The 20642-nt window shown below is 41.5% G+C and overlaps 1 protein-coding gene across 5 annotated transcripts in view; it reads left to right on the top strand.

Moving 5' to 3' along the window:
* The window catches only part of GPSM1 (G protein signaling modulator 1), a 290121-nt gene that overhangs the window by 132107 nt on the left and 137372 nt on the right, over positions 1-20642 (top strand). Inside the window, exon 1 of one of the 5 annotated variants that reach the window (XM_072124465.1) lies at positions 18866-18985. The exons of the other annotated variants lie outside the window; for them this stretch is intronic. Coding sequence (XP_071980566.1) covers positions 18885-18985 — 101 coding nt within the window. The 5' untranslated portion in view covers positions 18866-18884. Of the gene's footprint in view, positions 1-18865; positions 18986-20642 lie in introns of those variants that run through there. 5 annotated transcript variants of the gene reach the window in all.

Genomic DNA, 20642 nt, shown 5'->3' with positions numbered 1-20642 from the left:
GCTGTAGTGAGATTACATGAGGCAGAGGGTGAGACGGTGTAACAGCCTGTGAAGCTGCAGCATGGAGGGGCTGTGGTAACAGCCCCAGGAGCCCATCAGGGTCATTGACATAATGTTAAAAGTTGATTTAAGAAAGAAGGAGGCCATGGATAACAAATATAGAAAGATAACCACAGTCACAGTGCCTGGATCTATGTGTAAGTGTTTATCAGGATGGATTTTTGATGGTAGATTTCCTTTAACTCGAGTTCATGTATCACAGTCATGTAGTACGGAGGAGCATGGACCCCAAAACCTCAGCTTCAGGGTGACCTTGTTTCCCCTGTTTCTTATATCTGGAGAGTCACCATGTACCGGTTAGCCGTGTTACATAATGATTCACTACTTATGTCTATAAATGACTTGTTTTATTTTTATACTTAACCCTTTATCATTAGATCTTATTGGGAAATAACTTCCACATTGTGTTATGTGATAGTAGCAGAGCAAGCGCACGGCATCCTGGGTAGTTTCCATCTCCTAGTACACCCATAAAGCCTGTGATGGGGTTACATCTTCCATGGCTTGGTTGGGTACCACATGTTGATGACATGGATGGTCCTAGGCCATTTTTCCTGTCTATTGCATCTTGTAGGAGATTAGTGGCGGCTTATGTTTGGCAGCTGCTTATGTTTCTGCCTCTTATATGTATGTGCAGCTAAATGTGCATTCTCATGTGTGATGGCTGTTGGCAGCTATCCAGTGTCTATAGCTATAAGTAATGAGTGATAAGAGTCATCCCGAAAAGGATCTGCCCGCAGTGTATCAGGAGCCGGCATAAAACCTGCAGACTGATTGTCTGGAAGCAAACATGTATAGCTACCACTGTTATTCTCCTGTTGATTCACAAGGATAATACACAATAACAGACAATGATAGCCATACACACAGTGACCAAGAGAAAACACACAGTGATGTCCTAGTACAGGGATAATACACACAGTGATGTCACAGTACAGGGATAATACACACAGTGATGTCACAGTACAGAGATAATACATACAGTGATGTCACAGTACAGGGATAATACACACAGTGATGTCACAGTACAGAGAATACACAGTGATGCCACAGTACATGGATAATACACACAGTGATGTCACAGTACAGGGATAATACACTCAGTGATGTCACAGTACAGGGATAATACACACAGTGATGTCACAGTACAGGGATAATACACACAGTAATGTCACAACACAGGGATAATACACACAGTGATGTCACAGTACAGGGATAATACACACAGTGATGTCACAGTACAGAGATAATACACACAGTGATGTCACAGTACAGGGATAATACACACAGTGATGTCACAGTACAGGATAATACACACAGTTATGTCCTAGTACAGGGATAATACACACAGTGATGTCACAGTACAGAGATAATACACACAGTGATGTCACAGTACAGGGATAATACACACAGTGATGTCACAGTACAGAGATAATACACACAGTGATGTCACAGTACAGAGATAATACACACAGTGATGTCACAGTACAGGGATAATACACACAGTGATGTCACAGTACAGAGATAATACACACAGTGATGTCCTAGTACAGGGATAATACACACAGTGATGTCACAGTACAGGAAGAATACACACAGTGATGTCACAGTACAGGGATAATACACACAGTGATGTCACAGTACAGGGATAATACACACAGTGATGTTCTAGTACAGGGATAATACACACGGTGATGTCACAGTACAGGAATACTAGACACACAGTGATGTCACAGTACAGAGATAATACACACAGTGATGTCACAGTACAAGGATAATACACACAGTGATGTCATAGTACAGGGATAATACACACAGTGATGTCACAGTACAGATATAATACACACAGTGATGTCACAGTACAGGGATAATACACACAGTGATGTCACAGTACAGGAATACTAGACACACAGTGATGTCACAGTACAGGGATAATACACACAGTGATGTCACAGTACAGGGATAATACACACAGTGATGTCACAGTACAGGGATAATACACACAGTGATGTCACAGTACAGGGATAATATACACAGTGATGTCACAGTACATGGATAATACACACAGTGATGTCACAGTACAGGGATAATATACACAGTGATGTCACAGTACATGGATAATACACAGTAATGTCACAGTACAGGGAGAATACACACAGTGATGTCACAGTACAGGGATAATATACACAGTGATGTCACAGTACATGGATAATACACAGTGATGTCACAGTACAGGGAGAATACACACAGTGATGTCACAGTACAGGGATAATACACACAGTGATGTCCTAGTACAGGAAGAATACACACAGTGATGTCCTAGTACAGGAAGAATACACACAGTGATGTCACAGTACAGGGAGAATACACACAGTGATGTCACAGTACAGGGATAATACACACAGTGATGTCCTAGTACAGGAAGAATACACACAGTGATGTCCTAGTACAGGAAGAATACACACAGTGATGTCACAGTACAGAGATAATACACACAGTGATGTCACAGTACAGAGATAATACATACAGTGATGTCACAGTACAGGGATAATACACACAGTGATGTCACAGTACAGAGAATACACAGTGATGTCACAGTACATGGATAATACACACAGTGATGTCACAGTACAGGGATAATACACTCAGTGATGTCACAGTACAGGGATAATACACACAGTGATGTCACAGTACAGGGATAATACACACAGTAATGTCACAACACAGGGATAATACACACAGTGATGTCACAGTACAGGGATAATACACACAGTGATGTCACAGTACAGAGATAATACACACAGTGATGTCACAGTACAGGGATAATACACACAGTGATGTCACAGTACAGGATAATACACACAGTTATGTCCTAGTACAGGGATAATACACACAGTGATGTCACAGTACAGAGATAATACACACAGTGATGTCACAGTACAGGGATAATACACACAGTGATGTCACAGTACAGAGATAATACACACAGTGATGTCCTAGTACAGGGATAATACACACAGTGATGTCACAGTACAGGAAGAATACACACAGTGATGTCACAGTACAGGGATAATACACACAGTGATGTCACAGTACAGGGATAATACACACAGTGATGTTCTAGTACAGGGATAATACACACAGTGATGTCACAGTACATGGATAATACACACAGTGATGTCACAGTACATGGATAATACACACAGTGATGTCACAGTACAGGGATAATACACACGGTGATGTCACAATACAGGGATAATACGCACAATGATGTCACAGTACAGGAATACTAGACACACAGTGATGTCACAGTACAGAGATAATACACACAGTGATGTCACAGTACAAGGATGATACACACAGTGATGTCATAGTACAGGGATAATACACACAGTGATGTCACAGTACAGATATAATACACACAGTGATGTCACAGTACAGGGATAATACACACAGTGATGTCACAGTACAGGAATACTAGACACACAGTGATGTCACAGTACAGGGATAATACACACAGTGATGTCACAGTACAGGGATAATACACACAGTGATGTCACAGTACAGGGATAATACACACAGTGATGTCACAGTACAGGGATAATATACACAGTGATGTCACAGTACATGGATAATACACACAGTGATGTCACAGTACAGGGGATAATACACACAGTGATGTCACAGTACAGGGATAATATACACAGTGATGTCACAGTACAGGGATAATACACACAGTGATGTCACAGTACAGGGATAATATACACAGTGATGTCACAGTACATGGATAATACACAGTGATGTCACAGTACAGGGAGAATACACACAGTGATGTCACAGTACAGGGATAATATACACAGTGATGTCACAGTACATGGATAATACACAGTGATGTCACAGTACAGGGAGAATACACAGTGATGTCACAGTACAGGGATAATACACACAGTGATGTCCTAGTACAGGAAGAATACACACAGTGATGTCCTAGAACAGGAATAATACACACAGTGATGTCACAGTACAGGGAGAATACACACAGTGATGTCACAGTACAGGGATAATACACACAGTGATGTCCTAGTACAGGAAGAATACACACAGTGATGTCCTAGTACAGGAAGAATACACACAGTGATGTCACAGTACAGAGATAATACACACAGTGATGTCACAGTACAGAGATAATACATACAGTGATGTCACAGTACAGGGATAATACACACAGTGATGTCACAGTACAGAGAATACACAGTGATGTCACAGTACATGGATAATACACACAGTGATGTCACAGTACAGGGATAATACACTCAGTGATGTCACAGTACAGGGATAATACACACAGTGATGTCACAGTACAGGGATAATACACACAGTAATGTCACAACACAGGGATAATACACACAGTGATGTCACAGTACAGGGATAATACACACAGTGATGTCACAGTACAGAGATAATACACACAGTGATGTCACAGTACAGGGATAATACACACAGTGATGTCACAGTACAGGATAATACACACAGTTATGTCCTAGTACAGGGATAATACACACAGTGATGTCACAGTACAGAGATAATACACACAGTGATGTCACAGTACAGGGATAATACACACAGTGATGTCACAGTACAGAGATAATACACACAGTGATGTCCTAGTACAGGGATAATACACACAGTGATGTCACAGTACAGGAAGAATACACACAGTGATGTCACAGTACAGGGATAATACACACAGTGATGTCACAGTACAGGGATAATACACACAGTGATGTTCTAGTACAGGGATAATACACACGGTGATGTCACAGTACAGGAATACTAGACACACAGTGATGTCACAGTACAGAGATAATACACACAGTGATGTCACAGTACAAGGATAATACACACAGTGATGTCACAGTACAGGGATAATACACACAGTGATGTCACAGTACAGGAATACTAGACACACAGTGATGTCACAGTACAGGGATAATACACACAGTGATGTCACAGTACAGGGATAATACACACAGTGATGTCACAGTACAGGGATAATACACACAGTGATGTCACAGTACAGGGATAATATACACAGTGATGTCACAGTACATGGATAATACACACAGTGATGTCACAGTACAGGGATAATATACACAGTGATGTCACAGTACATGGATAATACACAGTAATGTCACAGTACAGGGAGAATACACACAGTGATGTCACAGTACAGGGATAATATACACAGTGATGTCACAGTACATGGATAATACACAGTGATGTCACAGTACAGGGAGAATACACACAGTGATGTCACAGTACAGGGATAATACACACAGTGATGTCCTAGTACAGGAAGAATACACACAGTGATGTCCTAGTACAGGAAGAATACACACAGTGATGTCACAGTACAGGGAGAATACACACAGTGATGTCACAGTACAGGGATAATACACACAGTGATGTCCTAGTACAGGAAGAATACACACAGTGATGTCCTAGTACAGGAAGAATACACACAGTGATGTCACAGTACAGAGATAATACACACAGTGATGTCACAGTACAGAGATAATACACACAGTGATGTCACAGTACAGGGATAATACACACAGTGATGTCACAGTACAGAGAATACACAGTGATGTCACAGTACATGGATAATACACACAGTGATGTCATAGTACAGGGATAATACACACAGTGATGTCACAGTACAGATATAATACACACAGTGATGTCACAGTACAGGGATAATACACACAGTGATGTCACAGTACAGGAATACTAGACACACAGTGATGTCACAGTACAGGGATAATACACACAGTGATGTCACAGTACAGGGATAATACACACAGTGATGTCACAGTACAGGGATAATATACACAGTGATGTCACAGTACATGGATAATACACACAGTGATGTCACAGTACAGGGATAATATACACAGTGATGTCACAGTACATGGATAATACACAGTAATGTCACAGTACAGGGAGAATACACACAGTGATGTCACAGTACAGGGATAATATACACAGTGATGTCACAGTACATGGATAATACACAGTGATGTCACAGTACAGGGAGAATACACACAGTGATGTAACAGTACAGGGATAATACACACAGTGATGTCCTAGTACAGGAAGAATACACACAGTGATGTCCTAGTACAGGAAGAATACACACAGTGATGTCACAGTACAGGGAGAATACACACAGTGATGTCACAGTACAGGGATAATACACACAGTGATGTCCTAGTACAGGAAGAATACACACAGTGATGTCCTAGTACAGGAAGAATACACACAGTGATGTCACAGTACAGAGATAATACACACAGTGATGTCACAGTACAGAGATAATACATACAGTGATGTCACAGTACAGGGATAATACACACAGTGATGTCACAGTACAGAGAATACACAGTGATGTCACAGTACATGGATAATACACACAGTGATGTCACAGTACAGGGATAATACACTCAGTGATGTCACAGTACAGGGATAATACACACAGTGATGTCACAGTACAGGGATAATACACACAGTAATGTCACAACACAGGGATAATACACACAGTGATGTCACAGTACAGGGATAATACACACAGTGATGTCACAGTACAGAGATAATACACACAGTGATGTCACAGTACAGGGATAATACACACAGTGATGTCACAGTACAGGATAATACACACAGTTATGTCCTAGTACAGGGATAATACACACAGTGATGTCACAGTACAGAGATAATACACACAGTGATGTCACAGTACAGGGATAATACACACAGTGATGTCACAGTACAGAGATAATACACACAGTGATGTCCTAGTACAGGGATAATACACACAGTGATGTCACAGTACAGGAAGGATGCACACAGTGATGTCACAGTACAGGGATAATACACACAGTGATGTTCTAGTACAGGGATAATACACACAGTGATGTCACAGTACATGGATAATACACACAGTGATGTCACAGTACATGGATAATACACACAGTGATGTCACAGTACAGGGATAATACACACGGTGATGTCACAATACAGGGATAATACGCACAATGATGTCACAGTACAGGAATACTAGACACACAGTGATGTCACAGTACAGAGATAATACACACAGTGATGTCACAGTACAAGGATAATACACACAGTGATGTCATAGTACAGGGATAATACACACAGTGATGTCACAGTACAGATATAATACACACAGTGATGTCACAGTACAGGGATAATACACACAGTGATGTCACAGTACAGGAATACTAGACACACAGTGATGTCACAGTACAGGGATAATACACACAGTGATGTCACAGTACAGGGATAATACACACAGTGATGTCACAGTACAGGGATAATACACACAGTGATGTCACAGTACAGGGATAAAATACACAGTGATGTCACAGTACTTGGATAATACACACAGTGATGTCACAGTACAGGGGATAATACACACAGTGATGTCACAGTACAGGGATAATATACACAGTGATGTCACAGTACAGGGATAATACACACAGTGATGTCACAGTACAGGGATAATACACACAGTGATGTCACAGTACATGGATAATACACAGTGATGTCACAGTACAGGGAGAATACACACAGTGATGTCACAGTACAGGGATAATATACACAGTGATGTCACAGTACATGGATAATACACAGTGATGTCACAGTACAGGGAGAATACACAGTGATGTCACAGTACAGGGATAATACACACAGTGATGTCCTAGTACAGGAAGAATACACACAGTGATGTCCTAGAACAGGAAGAATACACACAGTGATGTCACAGTACAGGGAGAATACACACAGTGATGTCACAGTACAGGGATAATACACACAGTGATGTCCTAGTACAGGAAGAATACACACAGTGATGTCCTAGTACAGGAAGAATACACACAGTGATGTCACAGTACAGAGATAATACACACAGTGATGTCACAGTACAGAGATAATACATACAGTGATGTCACAGTACAGGGATAATACACACAGTGATGTCACAGTACAGAGAATACACAGTGATGTCACAGTACATGGATAATACACACAGTGATGTCACAGTACAGGGATAATACACTCAGTGATGTCACAGTACAGGGATAATACACACAGTGATGTCACAGTACAGGGATAATACACACAGTAATGTCACAACACAGGGATAATACACACAGTGATGTCACAGTACAGGGATAATACACACAGTGATGTCACAGTACAGAGATAATACACACAGTGATGTCACAGTACAGGGATAATACACACAGTGATGTCACAGTACAGGATAATACACACAGTTATGTCCTAGTACAGGGATAATACACACAGTGATGTCACAGTACAGAGATAATACACACAGTGATGTCACAGTACAGGGATAATACACACAGTGATGTCACAGTACAGAGATAATACACACAGTGATGTCCTAGTACAGGGATAATACACACAGTGATGTCACAGTACAGGAAGAATACACACAGTGATGTCACAGTACAGGGATAATACACACAGTGATGTCACAGTACAGGGATAATACACACAGTGATGTTCTAGTACAGGGATAATACACACAGTGATGTTCTAGTACAGGGATAATACACACAGTGATGTCACAGTACATGGATAATACATACAGTGATGTCACAGTACATGGATAATACACACAGTGATGTCACAGTACAGGGATAATACACACGGTGATGTCACAATACAGGGATAATACGCACAATGATGTCACAGTACAGGAATACTAGACACACAGTGATGTCACAGTACAGGGATAATACACACAGTGATGTCACAGTACAGAGATAATACACACAGTGATGTCCTAGTACAGGGATAATACACACAGTGATGTCACGGTACAGGAAGAATACACACAGTGATGTCACAGTACAGGGATAATACACACAGTGATGTCACAGTACAGGGATAATACACACAGTGATGTCACAGTACAGGAATACTAGACACACAGTGATGTCACAGTACAGGGATAATACACACAGTGATGTCACAGTACAGGGATAATACACACAGTGATGTCACAGTACAGGGATAATACACACAGTGATGTCACAGTACAGGGATAATATACACAGTGATGTCACAGTACATGGATAATACACACAGTGATGTCACAGTACAGGGATAATATACACAGTGATGTCACAGTACATGGATAATACACAGTGATGTCACAGTACAGGGAGAATACACACAGTGATGTCACAGTACAGGGATAATATACACAGTGATGTCACAGTACATGGATAATACACAGTGATGTCACAGTACAGGGATAATACACACAGTGATGTCACAGTACAGGGATAATACACACAGTGATGTCCTAGTACAGGAAGAATACACACAGTGATGTCCTAGTACAGGAAGAATACACACAGTGATGTCACAGTACAGGGAGAATACACACAGTGATGTCACAGTACAGGGATAATACACACAGTGATGTCCTAGTACAGGAAGAATACACACAGTGATGTCCTAGTACAGGAAGAATACACACAGTGATGTCACAGTACAAGGATAATACACACAGTGATGTCACAGTACAGGGATAATACACACAGTGATGTCACAGTACAGATATAATACACACAGTGATGTCACAGTACAGGGATAATACACACAGTGATGTCATAGTACACGGATAATACACACAGTGATGTCACAGTACAGATATAATACACGCAGTGATGTCACAGTACAGGGATAATACACACAGTGAGGTCACAGTACAGGGATAATACACACAGTGATGTCACAGTACAGGGATAATACACACAGTGATGTCACAGTACAGGGGATAATACACACAGTGAAGTCACAGTACAGGGATAATACACACAGTGATGTCACAGTACAGGATAATACACAGCGATGTCACAGTACAGGGATAATACACACAGTGATGTCACAGTACAGGGATAATACACACAGTGATGTCACAGTACAGGGATAATACACACGGTGATGTCACAATACAGGGATAATACGCACAATGATGTCACAGTACAGGAATACTAGACACACAGTGATGTTACAGTACAGAGATAATACACACAGTGATGTCACAGTGCAAGGATAATACACACAGTGATGTCACAGTACAGGGATAATACACACAGTGATGTCACAGTACAGATATAATACACACAGTGATGTCACAGTACAGGGATAATACACACAGTGATGTCACAGTACAGGGATAATACACACAGTGATGTCACAGTACAGATATAATACACACAGTGATGTCACAGTACAGGGATAATACACACAGTGATGTCACAGTACAGGGATAATACACTCAGTGATGTCACAGTACAGGGATAATACACACAGTGATGTCACAGTACAGGGATAATACACACAGTGATGTCACAGTACAGGGATAATACACACAGTGATGTCACAGTACAGATATAATACACACAGTGATGTCACAGTACAGGGATAATACACACAGTGATGTCACAGTACAGGGATAATACACACAGTGATGTCACAGTACAGATATAATACACACAGTGATGTCACAGTACAGGGATAATACACACAGTGATGTCACAGTACAGGGATAATACACTCAGTGATGTCACAGTACAGGGATAATACACACAGTGATGTCACAGTACAGGGGATAATACACACAGTGATGTCACAGTACAGGGATAATACACACAGTGATGTCACAGTACAGGATAATACACAGCGATGTCACAGTACAGGGATAATACACACAGTGATGTCACAGTACAGGGATAATACACACGGTGATGTCACAATACAGGGATAATACGCACAATGATGTCACAGTACAGGAATACTAGACACACAGTGATGTCACAGTACAGAGATAATACACACAGTGATGTCACAGTGCAAGGATAATACACACAGTGATGTCACAGTACAGGGATAATACACACAGTGATGTCACAGTACAGATATAATACACACAGTGATGTCACAGTACAGGGATAATACACACAGTGATGTCACAGTACAGGGATAATACACTCAGTGATGTCACAGTACAGGGATAATACACACAGTGATGTCACAGTACAGGGATAATACACACAGTGATGTCACAGTACAGGGATAATACACTCAGTGATGTCACAGTACAGGGATAATACACACAGTGATGTCACAGTACAGGGATAATACACACAGCGATGTCACAGTACAGGGATAATACACACAGTGATGTCACAGTACAGGGATAATACACACAGTGATGTCACAGTACAGGGATACTATACACAGGGATGTCACAGTACAGGGATAATACACACAGTGATGTCACAGTACAGGGATAATATACACAGTGATGTCACAGTACATGGATAATACACAGTGATGTCACAGTACAGGGATAATACACAGTGATGTCACAGTACAGGGATAATACACACAGTGATGTCACAGTACAGGGATAATATACACAGGGATGTCACAGTACAGGGATAATACACACAGTGATGTCACAGTACAGGGATAATATACACAGTGATGTCACAGTACACTGATAATATACACAGGGATGTCACAGTACAGCGATAATACACACAGTGATGTCACAGTACAGGGATAATATACACAGTGATGTCACAGTACAGGGATAATATACACAGTGATGTCACAGTACAGGGATAATATACACAGTGATGTCACAGTACATGGATAATACACAGTGGGGTTTTAATGGAGACTCTTCTTTCTTTTTATAATTTTTATACAGATCCAAATTTACCCGAATCCATAAAGCACTTGTTGTAATAAGAATCAGGAAGGTTTTGAGGAGACATTTACATGGCTGTTTATACCAAGAATATTCTCCATGGTTATATTTACTTGTCATGATTGATTATTAATGCTCTAATTAATGTCTGATAGAAGCTTAAAAGCATGAAACACAATTAAATTGTCATTCTTGCCTGGATATGAAGCCTTCTACATCTGCCACAATTTCTCTGCAGCTTTTCCTGGCTCTCGGTTAATTTGTAATCTTCTGGTCTTTCCAATTAATGTGCTTTTTTATCTCCCATAAATTACTGTGGAAACCTTCAAAATGTGATATAAACAAGCATTTCAGTGTAATACAAGGTCACTTGTACAAGGGAGGTCCATCCATAATATTTAGATTGATGACTTAGTGCTCATGTGTACGGCCTGGAGAAGATGCTATGACCCAAGTGCAAAGCATCAGTTTTGTATCATCCACTCGCACCATGTGACTAGTGTCCCATATACTGAAGCTTAAATGGAAGCTCTGCAGAATATGGCACTACATAAATAAAGATTATTATAGCTGCTGGTCCCCAATGCAGATCTGTGCCAGGACCCCCAACAAGTGCAATATGGGGAAAAGTCACTTTATGGGTGGTCTTGAGCCTAGGTGTAACTACCTCACGTTATGCACCTGCCTGTAGTCAGCATATTATTCAAGTATAGGACTTTAAAGGACAACTACCACCAGATCAGCATGCTTGTCACCTCTAGGGGATGTGGGGTGGGACTGTAGGGAAGTTACCAGAGCCTCTCCATACTGCAGCTTCACAGGCTGTTACACTGTGCAGAAGCACTTCCCCCACTGTTTGCTGAACCTTACTCTGCTGCAGTAAGATTACATTCGGCAGAGGGAGGGGACAGTGCTGAGGGAGTTGAAGGGGAGACAGTGTTACAGCCTGTGAGGCTGGCACTCCTGTAACATCCCCAGAGCCCTGCTGGCTCATTAGCATAATAATATAAGTTGATTATAGAAGGCAAGATAACAAATATAAGAAGATTACCACAGTCACAGTGCCTGGATCTATGTGTAAGTGCCCCTGGTTCATCATGATGCATTTTGATTATAGATTTCCTTAAAGCTGCCAGCAAAGCTGGATCACCAACTAAACACACCCGCCCTATAAGGAACGCTCCAGGAAAACTGATACAGTGGATATTTACTCTTCAGAATGTATCAGACAGATTTCTGAATAAAGACCTGCTGGTGATCAGGTGACTGCTGCAGGTCCTGCACTTAAGCCCAAAGCTGCATCTATATCCCACAAATGGAAAAGTGGTCGTACAAGGAGAGGATATGGCAGGTTTGGGTTGGTAGGAGGCCCCATACTTATTTATGAAGCCCTCCTGCAGTCATTGAGGGAGTATAATATTGGGACTTTGGGAAGTTTTAAGAAGAATTTTTCATTTCCTCTCTCTACGTCTGTGAAGTGAAACACAAAGCAACTTAAAGAGGACCTGTCACCTAAATTTTCGGCTAAAGTAAGCAGCTCCTAGTGTTTGATCAAACGCCGCAGTGTTAGGGTGAAGACACACATGGCGTTTTTGGGCCGTTTTTACTAAGTGCGTTTTCAGATCGTTAAAAACGCATGCGTTAAAAAACGCATCCGTTTTTTAAAAACGCATCCGTTTTTTGAAAACGCATGCGTTTTTGTCCGTTTTTCGTTGCGCAATTTCGGAAAAACGGACAAAAACGCATGCGTTTTTAAAAAACGCATGCGTTTTTAACGATCTGAAAGCGCACTTAGTAAAAACGGCCCAAAAACGGCCCAAAAACGCCATGTGTGTCTTCACCCTTAGAGTGATAGCGTTACCGGAAACACTGTGGTAGGGTACAGTGTAATTGTTGGACAGCTCGACGTATTCATGAGGGGGCGGGGTTGGGGTGTGGCTATGGGAGGAGACTGCCGGCCTATGGAGTGAGCGGGGTGGTCCGGGGAAGAGGCAGCGCCTTTGACCGCCCCCTCATGAATAAGTCGGACAGCTTTGCAAGCTTTGCTTACTTTAGTGCCGATAAATTGGGTGACAGGTCCTCTTTAAGAGAAACCATTTTAAACATAAAGGCTGTTGATGTTCTGTGGAGATGAATGTCCTCATCGTGGAAGAAATAAATTGGAAATATTGTGCAAGTGAGAATCTTTCCACTGCGTTTATTCACATATTTAATTAGCAGAAGGACTATGGGTGAGAATATCACACACTGAGAAGCCTAAACGTGTCCTACCCAGTCGTTATATGATAGTCTGTGTGGTCTCACAGTCTGTATTATTAAAGGGATCGTCCACGTTTAGTACATTACAGGAAACTAGATCTCTGCTTTCTGTCTTCTTGCTGCCCTGCTATATAGAAACCTTCTATGTTTACCTCCTGTAGATAAACACCGGTCCATGGTCAGGTGATCTTACACAGGTGTGACCTAATGGTTATGGTCATGTGATCTTACACAGGTGTGACCTAATGGTTATGGTCATGTGATCTCACACAGGTGTGATCTAATGGTTAGGGTCATGTGATATCACACAGGTGTGATCTAATAATTATGGTCATGTGATGTTACACAGGTGTGATCTAATGGTCATGGTCATGTGATCTTACACAGGTGTGATCTAATAATTATGGTCATGTGATGTCACACAGGTGTGATGTAATGGTTATGGTCATGTGATATCACATAGGTGTGATCTAAAGGTTATGGTCATGTGATCTTACACAGGTGAGATCACATGACCATCTACAAGAAGTAAATGATGAAAATTCTTGTTGCATGACAGCAAGCAGAGATCTTGGAAACCATGAAGAATAGATATAGAAGGTATATTGGAAAATTCTCTAACTTTTCGTTACACAAACAATATCAATTATTTGCTGGAATGTGCCTTAAGTGGACAACCCCTTTAAGGCCTCAGGCATACGGATAAATTCATTGCTCATACATGGCTGTCGTTCCATGGTCTTTATTGCGGCCATTGGTGTTGAAGTAGACTTCATGCACCAAGGACACACGGGCCGCAACACGACTGGTCCAAGAAATCACATGTTCTTGTTGAGTTCCAAGTTCCATTCTGTGTTCTTTCCATTATAGATAAAGTTAGCGAGAGGCCATTTAAGGGAGAGAAGAGCTTTACCACGACATGTGGAGGGATAAGCCCGGAGCTCAGGAACTTTGGCACATTTGCCACATACCACACTGTCTACATGTTTTCAACACAAACAATGGAGTGTTTGTTAAAAAAAAAAAAACGAAAAAAATAGGAAAAAAAAGGTTACATTTGCCAGTCATAACCAATCATCTCAAGCAAAGAAGAATTCCGTTTTTTTTTATGGTTGGCGCTTGCTACCATAATTATAGATCTCACTCACCATTTCTCTCCAGAATGATTGCGCTGCAGAAAGAACAATTTCTGAGCTCATCCCCTCTGAACGCCTCGAGAATGTCCGGCAGATGACTATTCCATCTGACGCCACCATACACACGCATCCTCGGCTTGGAGGTCTTTGATCCGATACAGACATTTAGCTGAAAGGGAACGTTTTACTTTTGTGTGTTGTAAAGATTTTCAGATATACATCTCACCAAGTTTATTTTATCACTGTTTTTTCTGCAGATTATTTCTTTTTTGGGCAATTTCAATTTTGCCAGATATACAGGCGGTCCCCGACTTACAGACAACCCATAGTTACAGACTAGTTGAAGACGGACCCCTCTGCCCACTGTGACCTCTGGTGAAGCTCTCTGGAAGCTTTCCTATAGTCCAAGACTGCAATGATCAGCTGTAAGGTGTCTGTAATGAAGCTTTATTCATAATCCTTGGTCCAATTACAGAAAAAAAAATTTAAACTCTGATTGTCACTGGGGAAAATAAAAATTTTGTCTGAATCTACAATTCTAAAATATACAAATTCAACTTAAAGGGGTATTCTCGTCTAGGCACTCACATTCAGTTTCACTAATTTTCCATATATAAACATTTCTTCAATTAGATGTTAATAAAAAAAATGTTCCTGTGTGAAGATAATTTCTCATAAATGTAGTCATGTTGTCCCTTAGAAACCAGATAGCTTCCTCGGATACGAGCAGGTCACACTCTAGCAGCGGTGGCCAGACTTGGGCTATAGAGCCCTGCCGGACCACCAGGATTCAGCAATCATTACCACAGGATGACTGTGGGACATGCAGAAACTCCCAGACATTTCGTATACAAAAACCTTTTTGTTTATTTGTGCAATCTCTCGGGCAGAGGTGGCCGTATCCGAGGAAGCCATCTCGTTTCTAAGGGACAAAATGACTACATTTATGAGAAATTATCTTCACACAGGAACATTTTTTTAAATAACATCTAATTGAAGAAATGTTTATATATGGCAGATTTATCAAACTGAATGTGAATGCCCAGACAAGAAAACCCCTTGAAGTACAAACCTATGGACCCTATCTTGTATGTAACCCCGGGAACTGCCTGTATTTGCAAAGTACAAAATAGATGGGCGGAGCAGTCCCTCAATTCACCTCTAAGGGAAATGGGTCATAGGGTGACAATGGACGTTCTGGGACTGGGGTGACAAACCCTATTATACAAGGAGTAATACGTCCCCCTTATGGCCCTATAATCCATTACCCCAGCCTACTCTGGCCCTTTTACTTCCAGTTTCTGACAGCCTCACTAGGTATTTCTGTACCCTCATGCCTAACTACGTTGTGATGTCTATCGGTGCGCTGCCTACGTAGCCTATTACTAGGTGGATGCTCTGGTTCGAGCAATATCTGTATCCTTTCCCTCCAGGCCTTCCCATCAGTTAAGGACAAGCATCATGACTTGGATTTATTAGTGTTCACCCATGAGGACCCATCTTGTTATATAATGGTGAATGCGATTGAGACCAGCTATTTGCAATATTAGACTTTGGTTGATATTTGTAACTGTGGCAGCAGCGCCATGCTCCAGGAGATGAGATTTATCATATCTACATTACTAGTGTTATGTATTTTTGTATGACTTTAGCTTGAAATTTTGTAAACGTTATGTTTTATTGACACTATTCATCATTTGGAATGATCAAAGATAATTGTGGCTAAAGGGGGAACCTTGGGTGGCAATTTGTCTGTAGGCAAATCGGTCCCGCCCCTATTGCACTTTCAGACTGATTTACATATACACAGAAATAAGATCTGCATTCCTTCTGCATAAGTTCTTAGCCACGGAGCAATGATTCAGCTATAATTAAAGGGGTTTGCTCATGAAAGAAGGTTCTTAAATTTTAATCCCCTGGTGATGGTTACACAATTAAGATAATTTGTAACCCCCCAACAATTTTTCTCAGTTTAATTTGTGTTATAGCTTCTAGCAATCTGTAATGGTCCGTGTAAGATTCCAGAGTGTGGGAGGAGACTCTCTAAGCTGATACATTATGTTCCATCTAGTGCTATGAGATGCCAGGGTACAGGTTTATTTACACTTTTATTTGCTTTCTGAACATTCTGAAGAATAGATACAGAAAGTATATTGGAAAATTCTCTAACTTTTCGTTACACAAACAATATCAATTATTTGCTGGAATGTGCTTTAAGTGGAAAACGCCTTGTGTGGACAACCTCTGCTATATGTCTCCCTCCCAGATAAAGACCTTATCTTGTCTGTAGCTAGTAGAGTAAGTATCTGCACACTGCTGGCAGGAAGTGCCTGTGTCTGAGCTGGTCTTGTAATGCAGGGGGAGGGGTGGGAGGCAGAGAACATGCAGACATGAGAAGCTATTGAGGAGAAAAATCTGAAAATTAGTCAGATTTAGGCTACATTCACACTACCGTATGGGGCCCATATACGTCCCCCATAGACGGTGGGAGCACACATGCCTGTCCTATCTTTACCCGTAATACGGCGCCGTGCGCCATGTATCCCTATGGAGAGGGGCGGGGGTGAGCTGCACTCACCTCCTCCTCCTCTCCCCGTGCACTGCAGTTGCCCGGTACGGTACGGGCGGGCAACGGCAGTGTGAATGTAGCCTTACAGTCGGATATTGTGGGAAACCAAAATTGTGTACACCAGGACTGATATAGACAGGTTGGAATTAGATCTGTGAAATGCAGTGAATTAGAGAATGTGTTATTTTGTTATACTGAGTATATTTAAGAATCTGGTCTTTGTGTGAATATAAAAGATAAAGGTTCAGTATAGAGATTTTATCACATTGTCATCTTCATATCATGTAAGTAGCGAGCAGCTTGTGTTGTGTCGTCCTGTATTTAGCTTATTGCTATTTCCTCCTCAGTCCTGTCACTTTGCAGCAGACATACTTGAGAAGCAGCAGCAATCTTACACCTTGGAGAGAGAAAACAGAGAAGATCTGTATTTAAATGGCTTCTGTCTGTCACTTTCTGCCAACGGATCAAATCTCTGCTGCAACATTGACGTCTATAGGGACGGACAGCTGTTATAGTGGCAAGACAGGGCAGGGAAAGGCTGCATGACTTAATCATGTGCCACAGAGGAGCCAAAGCCCTTAGAACAGCGCCAGAGTACCGAGCAAGCTTGTAATCACTTCTAACGCTTTACACCCCACACAGTCAGGTATGTCTTATGCAGAGTAATAAACTCAAATATTTCATATTTGAGTAATTTGACCATATTTATTCCTTAATTTAATCTTTTATTTTATTAGTGATGTCACCACACACCTCAGTGGTCAAGTATGACATCACCATAGCGGAACGGCTCATGTCACTGTCTAGAAAACTTAGACTTATAACAAACTTTATAATGTCTCCAAGTATTGCACCGGTTATATCACCTTACCCTGGGGCAAAGTATCTTCAGAGGGGAGGAAATTGTCCCAACCTGTAGATATGAAATCACTGTCAGGCTTACTGGCACTCACTCCATGGGTGTAACTAGGATTTTCAAATGCAGCAAATGCCGCCAATTCTTCAGCCGGGCTGCACGATGCCTCCGTCCTGGACTCGTAGGGGCTTTAAGCATTGGAAATGGCAATGGAGACTATGCGGTTGCTTCAGTTCTGCAGAAAAGACTATGGTTGTGTTCAGGTAAGGGATTATCACATTGGGGCACATTTACCTACCCGGTCCTGTCGCGATCTGCCGAGATTCACGAAGATTGTGCGCCAGAGTTCCTGCATCCGTCGCTTCTGCGCTGAGGCCCGTCGGAGTTCACCTGCTTCTTCCTGGTGCATATGAGTGCTTGATCTTGTCACACAATTCCTTTTTTAAATTCCGCGTTTTGTCCGAATCCGTCGGGTTGTCCGACGACCCCCCCCCCCATTTCAAGCCAGCGCCACAATCCAAACGCGTGCGCCAAAAACCCAGGGCAATTCGGCTCAAAACGGAAATAATTGTGATACCCGACGAAAGTGGAGCGTTCGGACCCTTAGTAAATGTGCACCAATGTATTAGAACATCCTCATGACACTTCTGTATGCAGTCTCTTGTATGTGGAGTAAGGTGTTTTATATTATTATAGTTTATTTTCATCCCCCCTTTCACAAAGAAAAAGGAGCAAACCAAACTTTCCCTGATTCTCTTCTGATGGTTTCTTCGTGTTGCCATATCCATCAGTCTAAAGTTGATGATTTCAACCAACACAATTGTCCATCAAGTGATCGCTCTAGCTGGCCAATGCTAGACTGTCATCATTTGTAAAGAAGTATTTTGATCGTTCTTTTCTCAGAAATATTGTTAATCCTTCACCATTGACCAAAAAGACGAAAATGCATTGTATAGTTGCACTGATGGGATGTTTTGTTTTCTAGTTCAGCCATCATCTATATAATTTATCTGGTCAGTTTTTAGATTCCTCTAGGAAAGATATCACTGCCAAAAAGGTTTCTCTATTACTCTTCCTACTTCTCTGGAGAGGGTTTGTGCCAAATCTGTGTAGTTTGCCTGATACAGGTACTGATGGAACAACATCTGTAATGGGCTCCCTTCTATCATTTGTATTAATTGGATGCTACTGCTTCCCCTCTAGTGTTACTCCTTAAATTCTGAATAATGTATCCATTGTGGATACCGGATCAGAACCAACATTCACAGAAACAGATAAATAGGTCAGATGTCGTTTTATTCCCCTACAAATGTGAAAGGCTCCCATAGCTTTCAGCTGCCGTATATGGAAAGCTACTGAGGGCAAAGTGTTTTAAACTCCATATCCATTAGTTTTTCCCACATACCACGGTCCAGGCAAGGGCACTTTGTATTTCTGACGCTTACAGATGAGTCTCTCTGCACACATTGACTCGTACACGTTACAGAACAAACACTACTTTCCACCTGGTTTGTGTCAGAGCGAGCAGAGAGGTTTGAGAAGACCAAGTCTAAATAGAGCCCAGCAAGAGAGAGAGAAAGAGAGTGCTCCGAGTGCCCACGCTCAAGGAGGCAGCGCACGTCTCGCCTTTCACATAGCAGCAAAATCAGATCTGCCGGCTTTGTGATTTTAATGTTGAATTCATTACAGAATCCGAGAACAGAACCTTCGCTCCCTACTGCAGCTGTGTGTCGCTGGTGGGGGCCGACGAACCAAAAACCACAGTGGTTTTCTTCAAATTCCTTCAAATTTGAGAGCAGTCTCTTTATATCGCAACCACAGGGCATCGAATGAGCAAAAGTTTCACCTCTGATTTTTATGCAAAAAGTTACTCATAGATCCGGGCACTTGACTGTGGTAATTTATTAACCATGGCTTTTT

The sequence above is a fragment of the Engystomops pustulosus genome, chromosome 9 (genome assembly GCF_040894005.1).
Source record: "Engystomops pustulosus chromosome 9, aEngPut4.maternal, whole genome shotgun sequence".
Lineage (NCBI taxonomy): Eukaryota > Metazoa > Chordata > Amphibia > Anura > Leptodactylidae > Engystomops > Engystomops pustulosus.
Note: the sequence above shows the minus strand (reverse complement) of the source record. Positions and strands in the feature narration are given on the sequence as shown.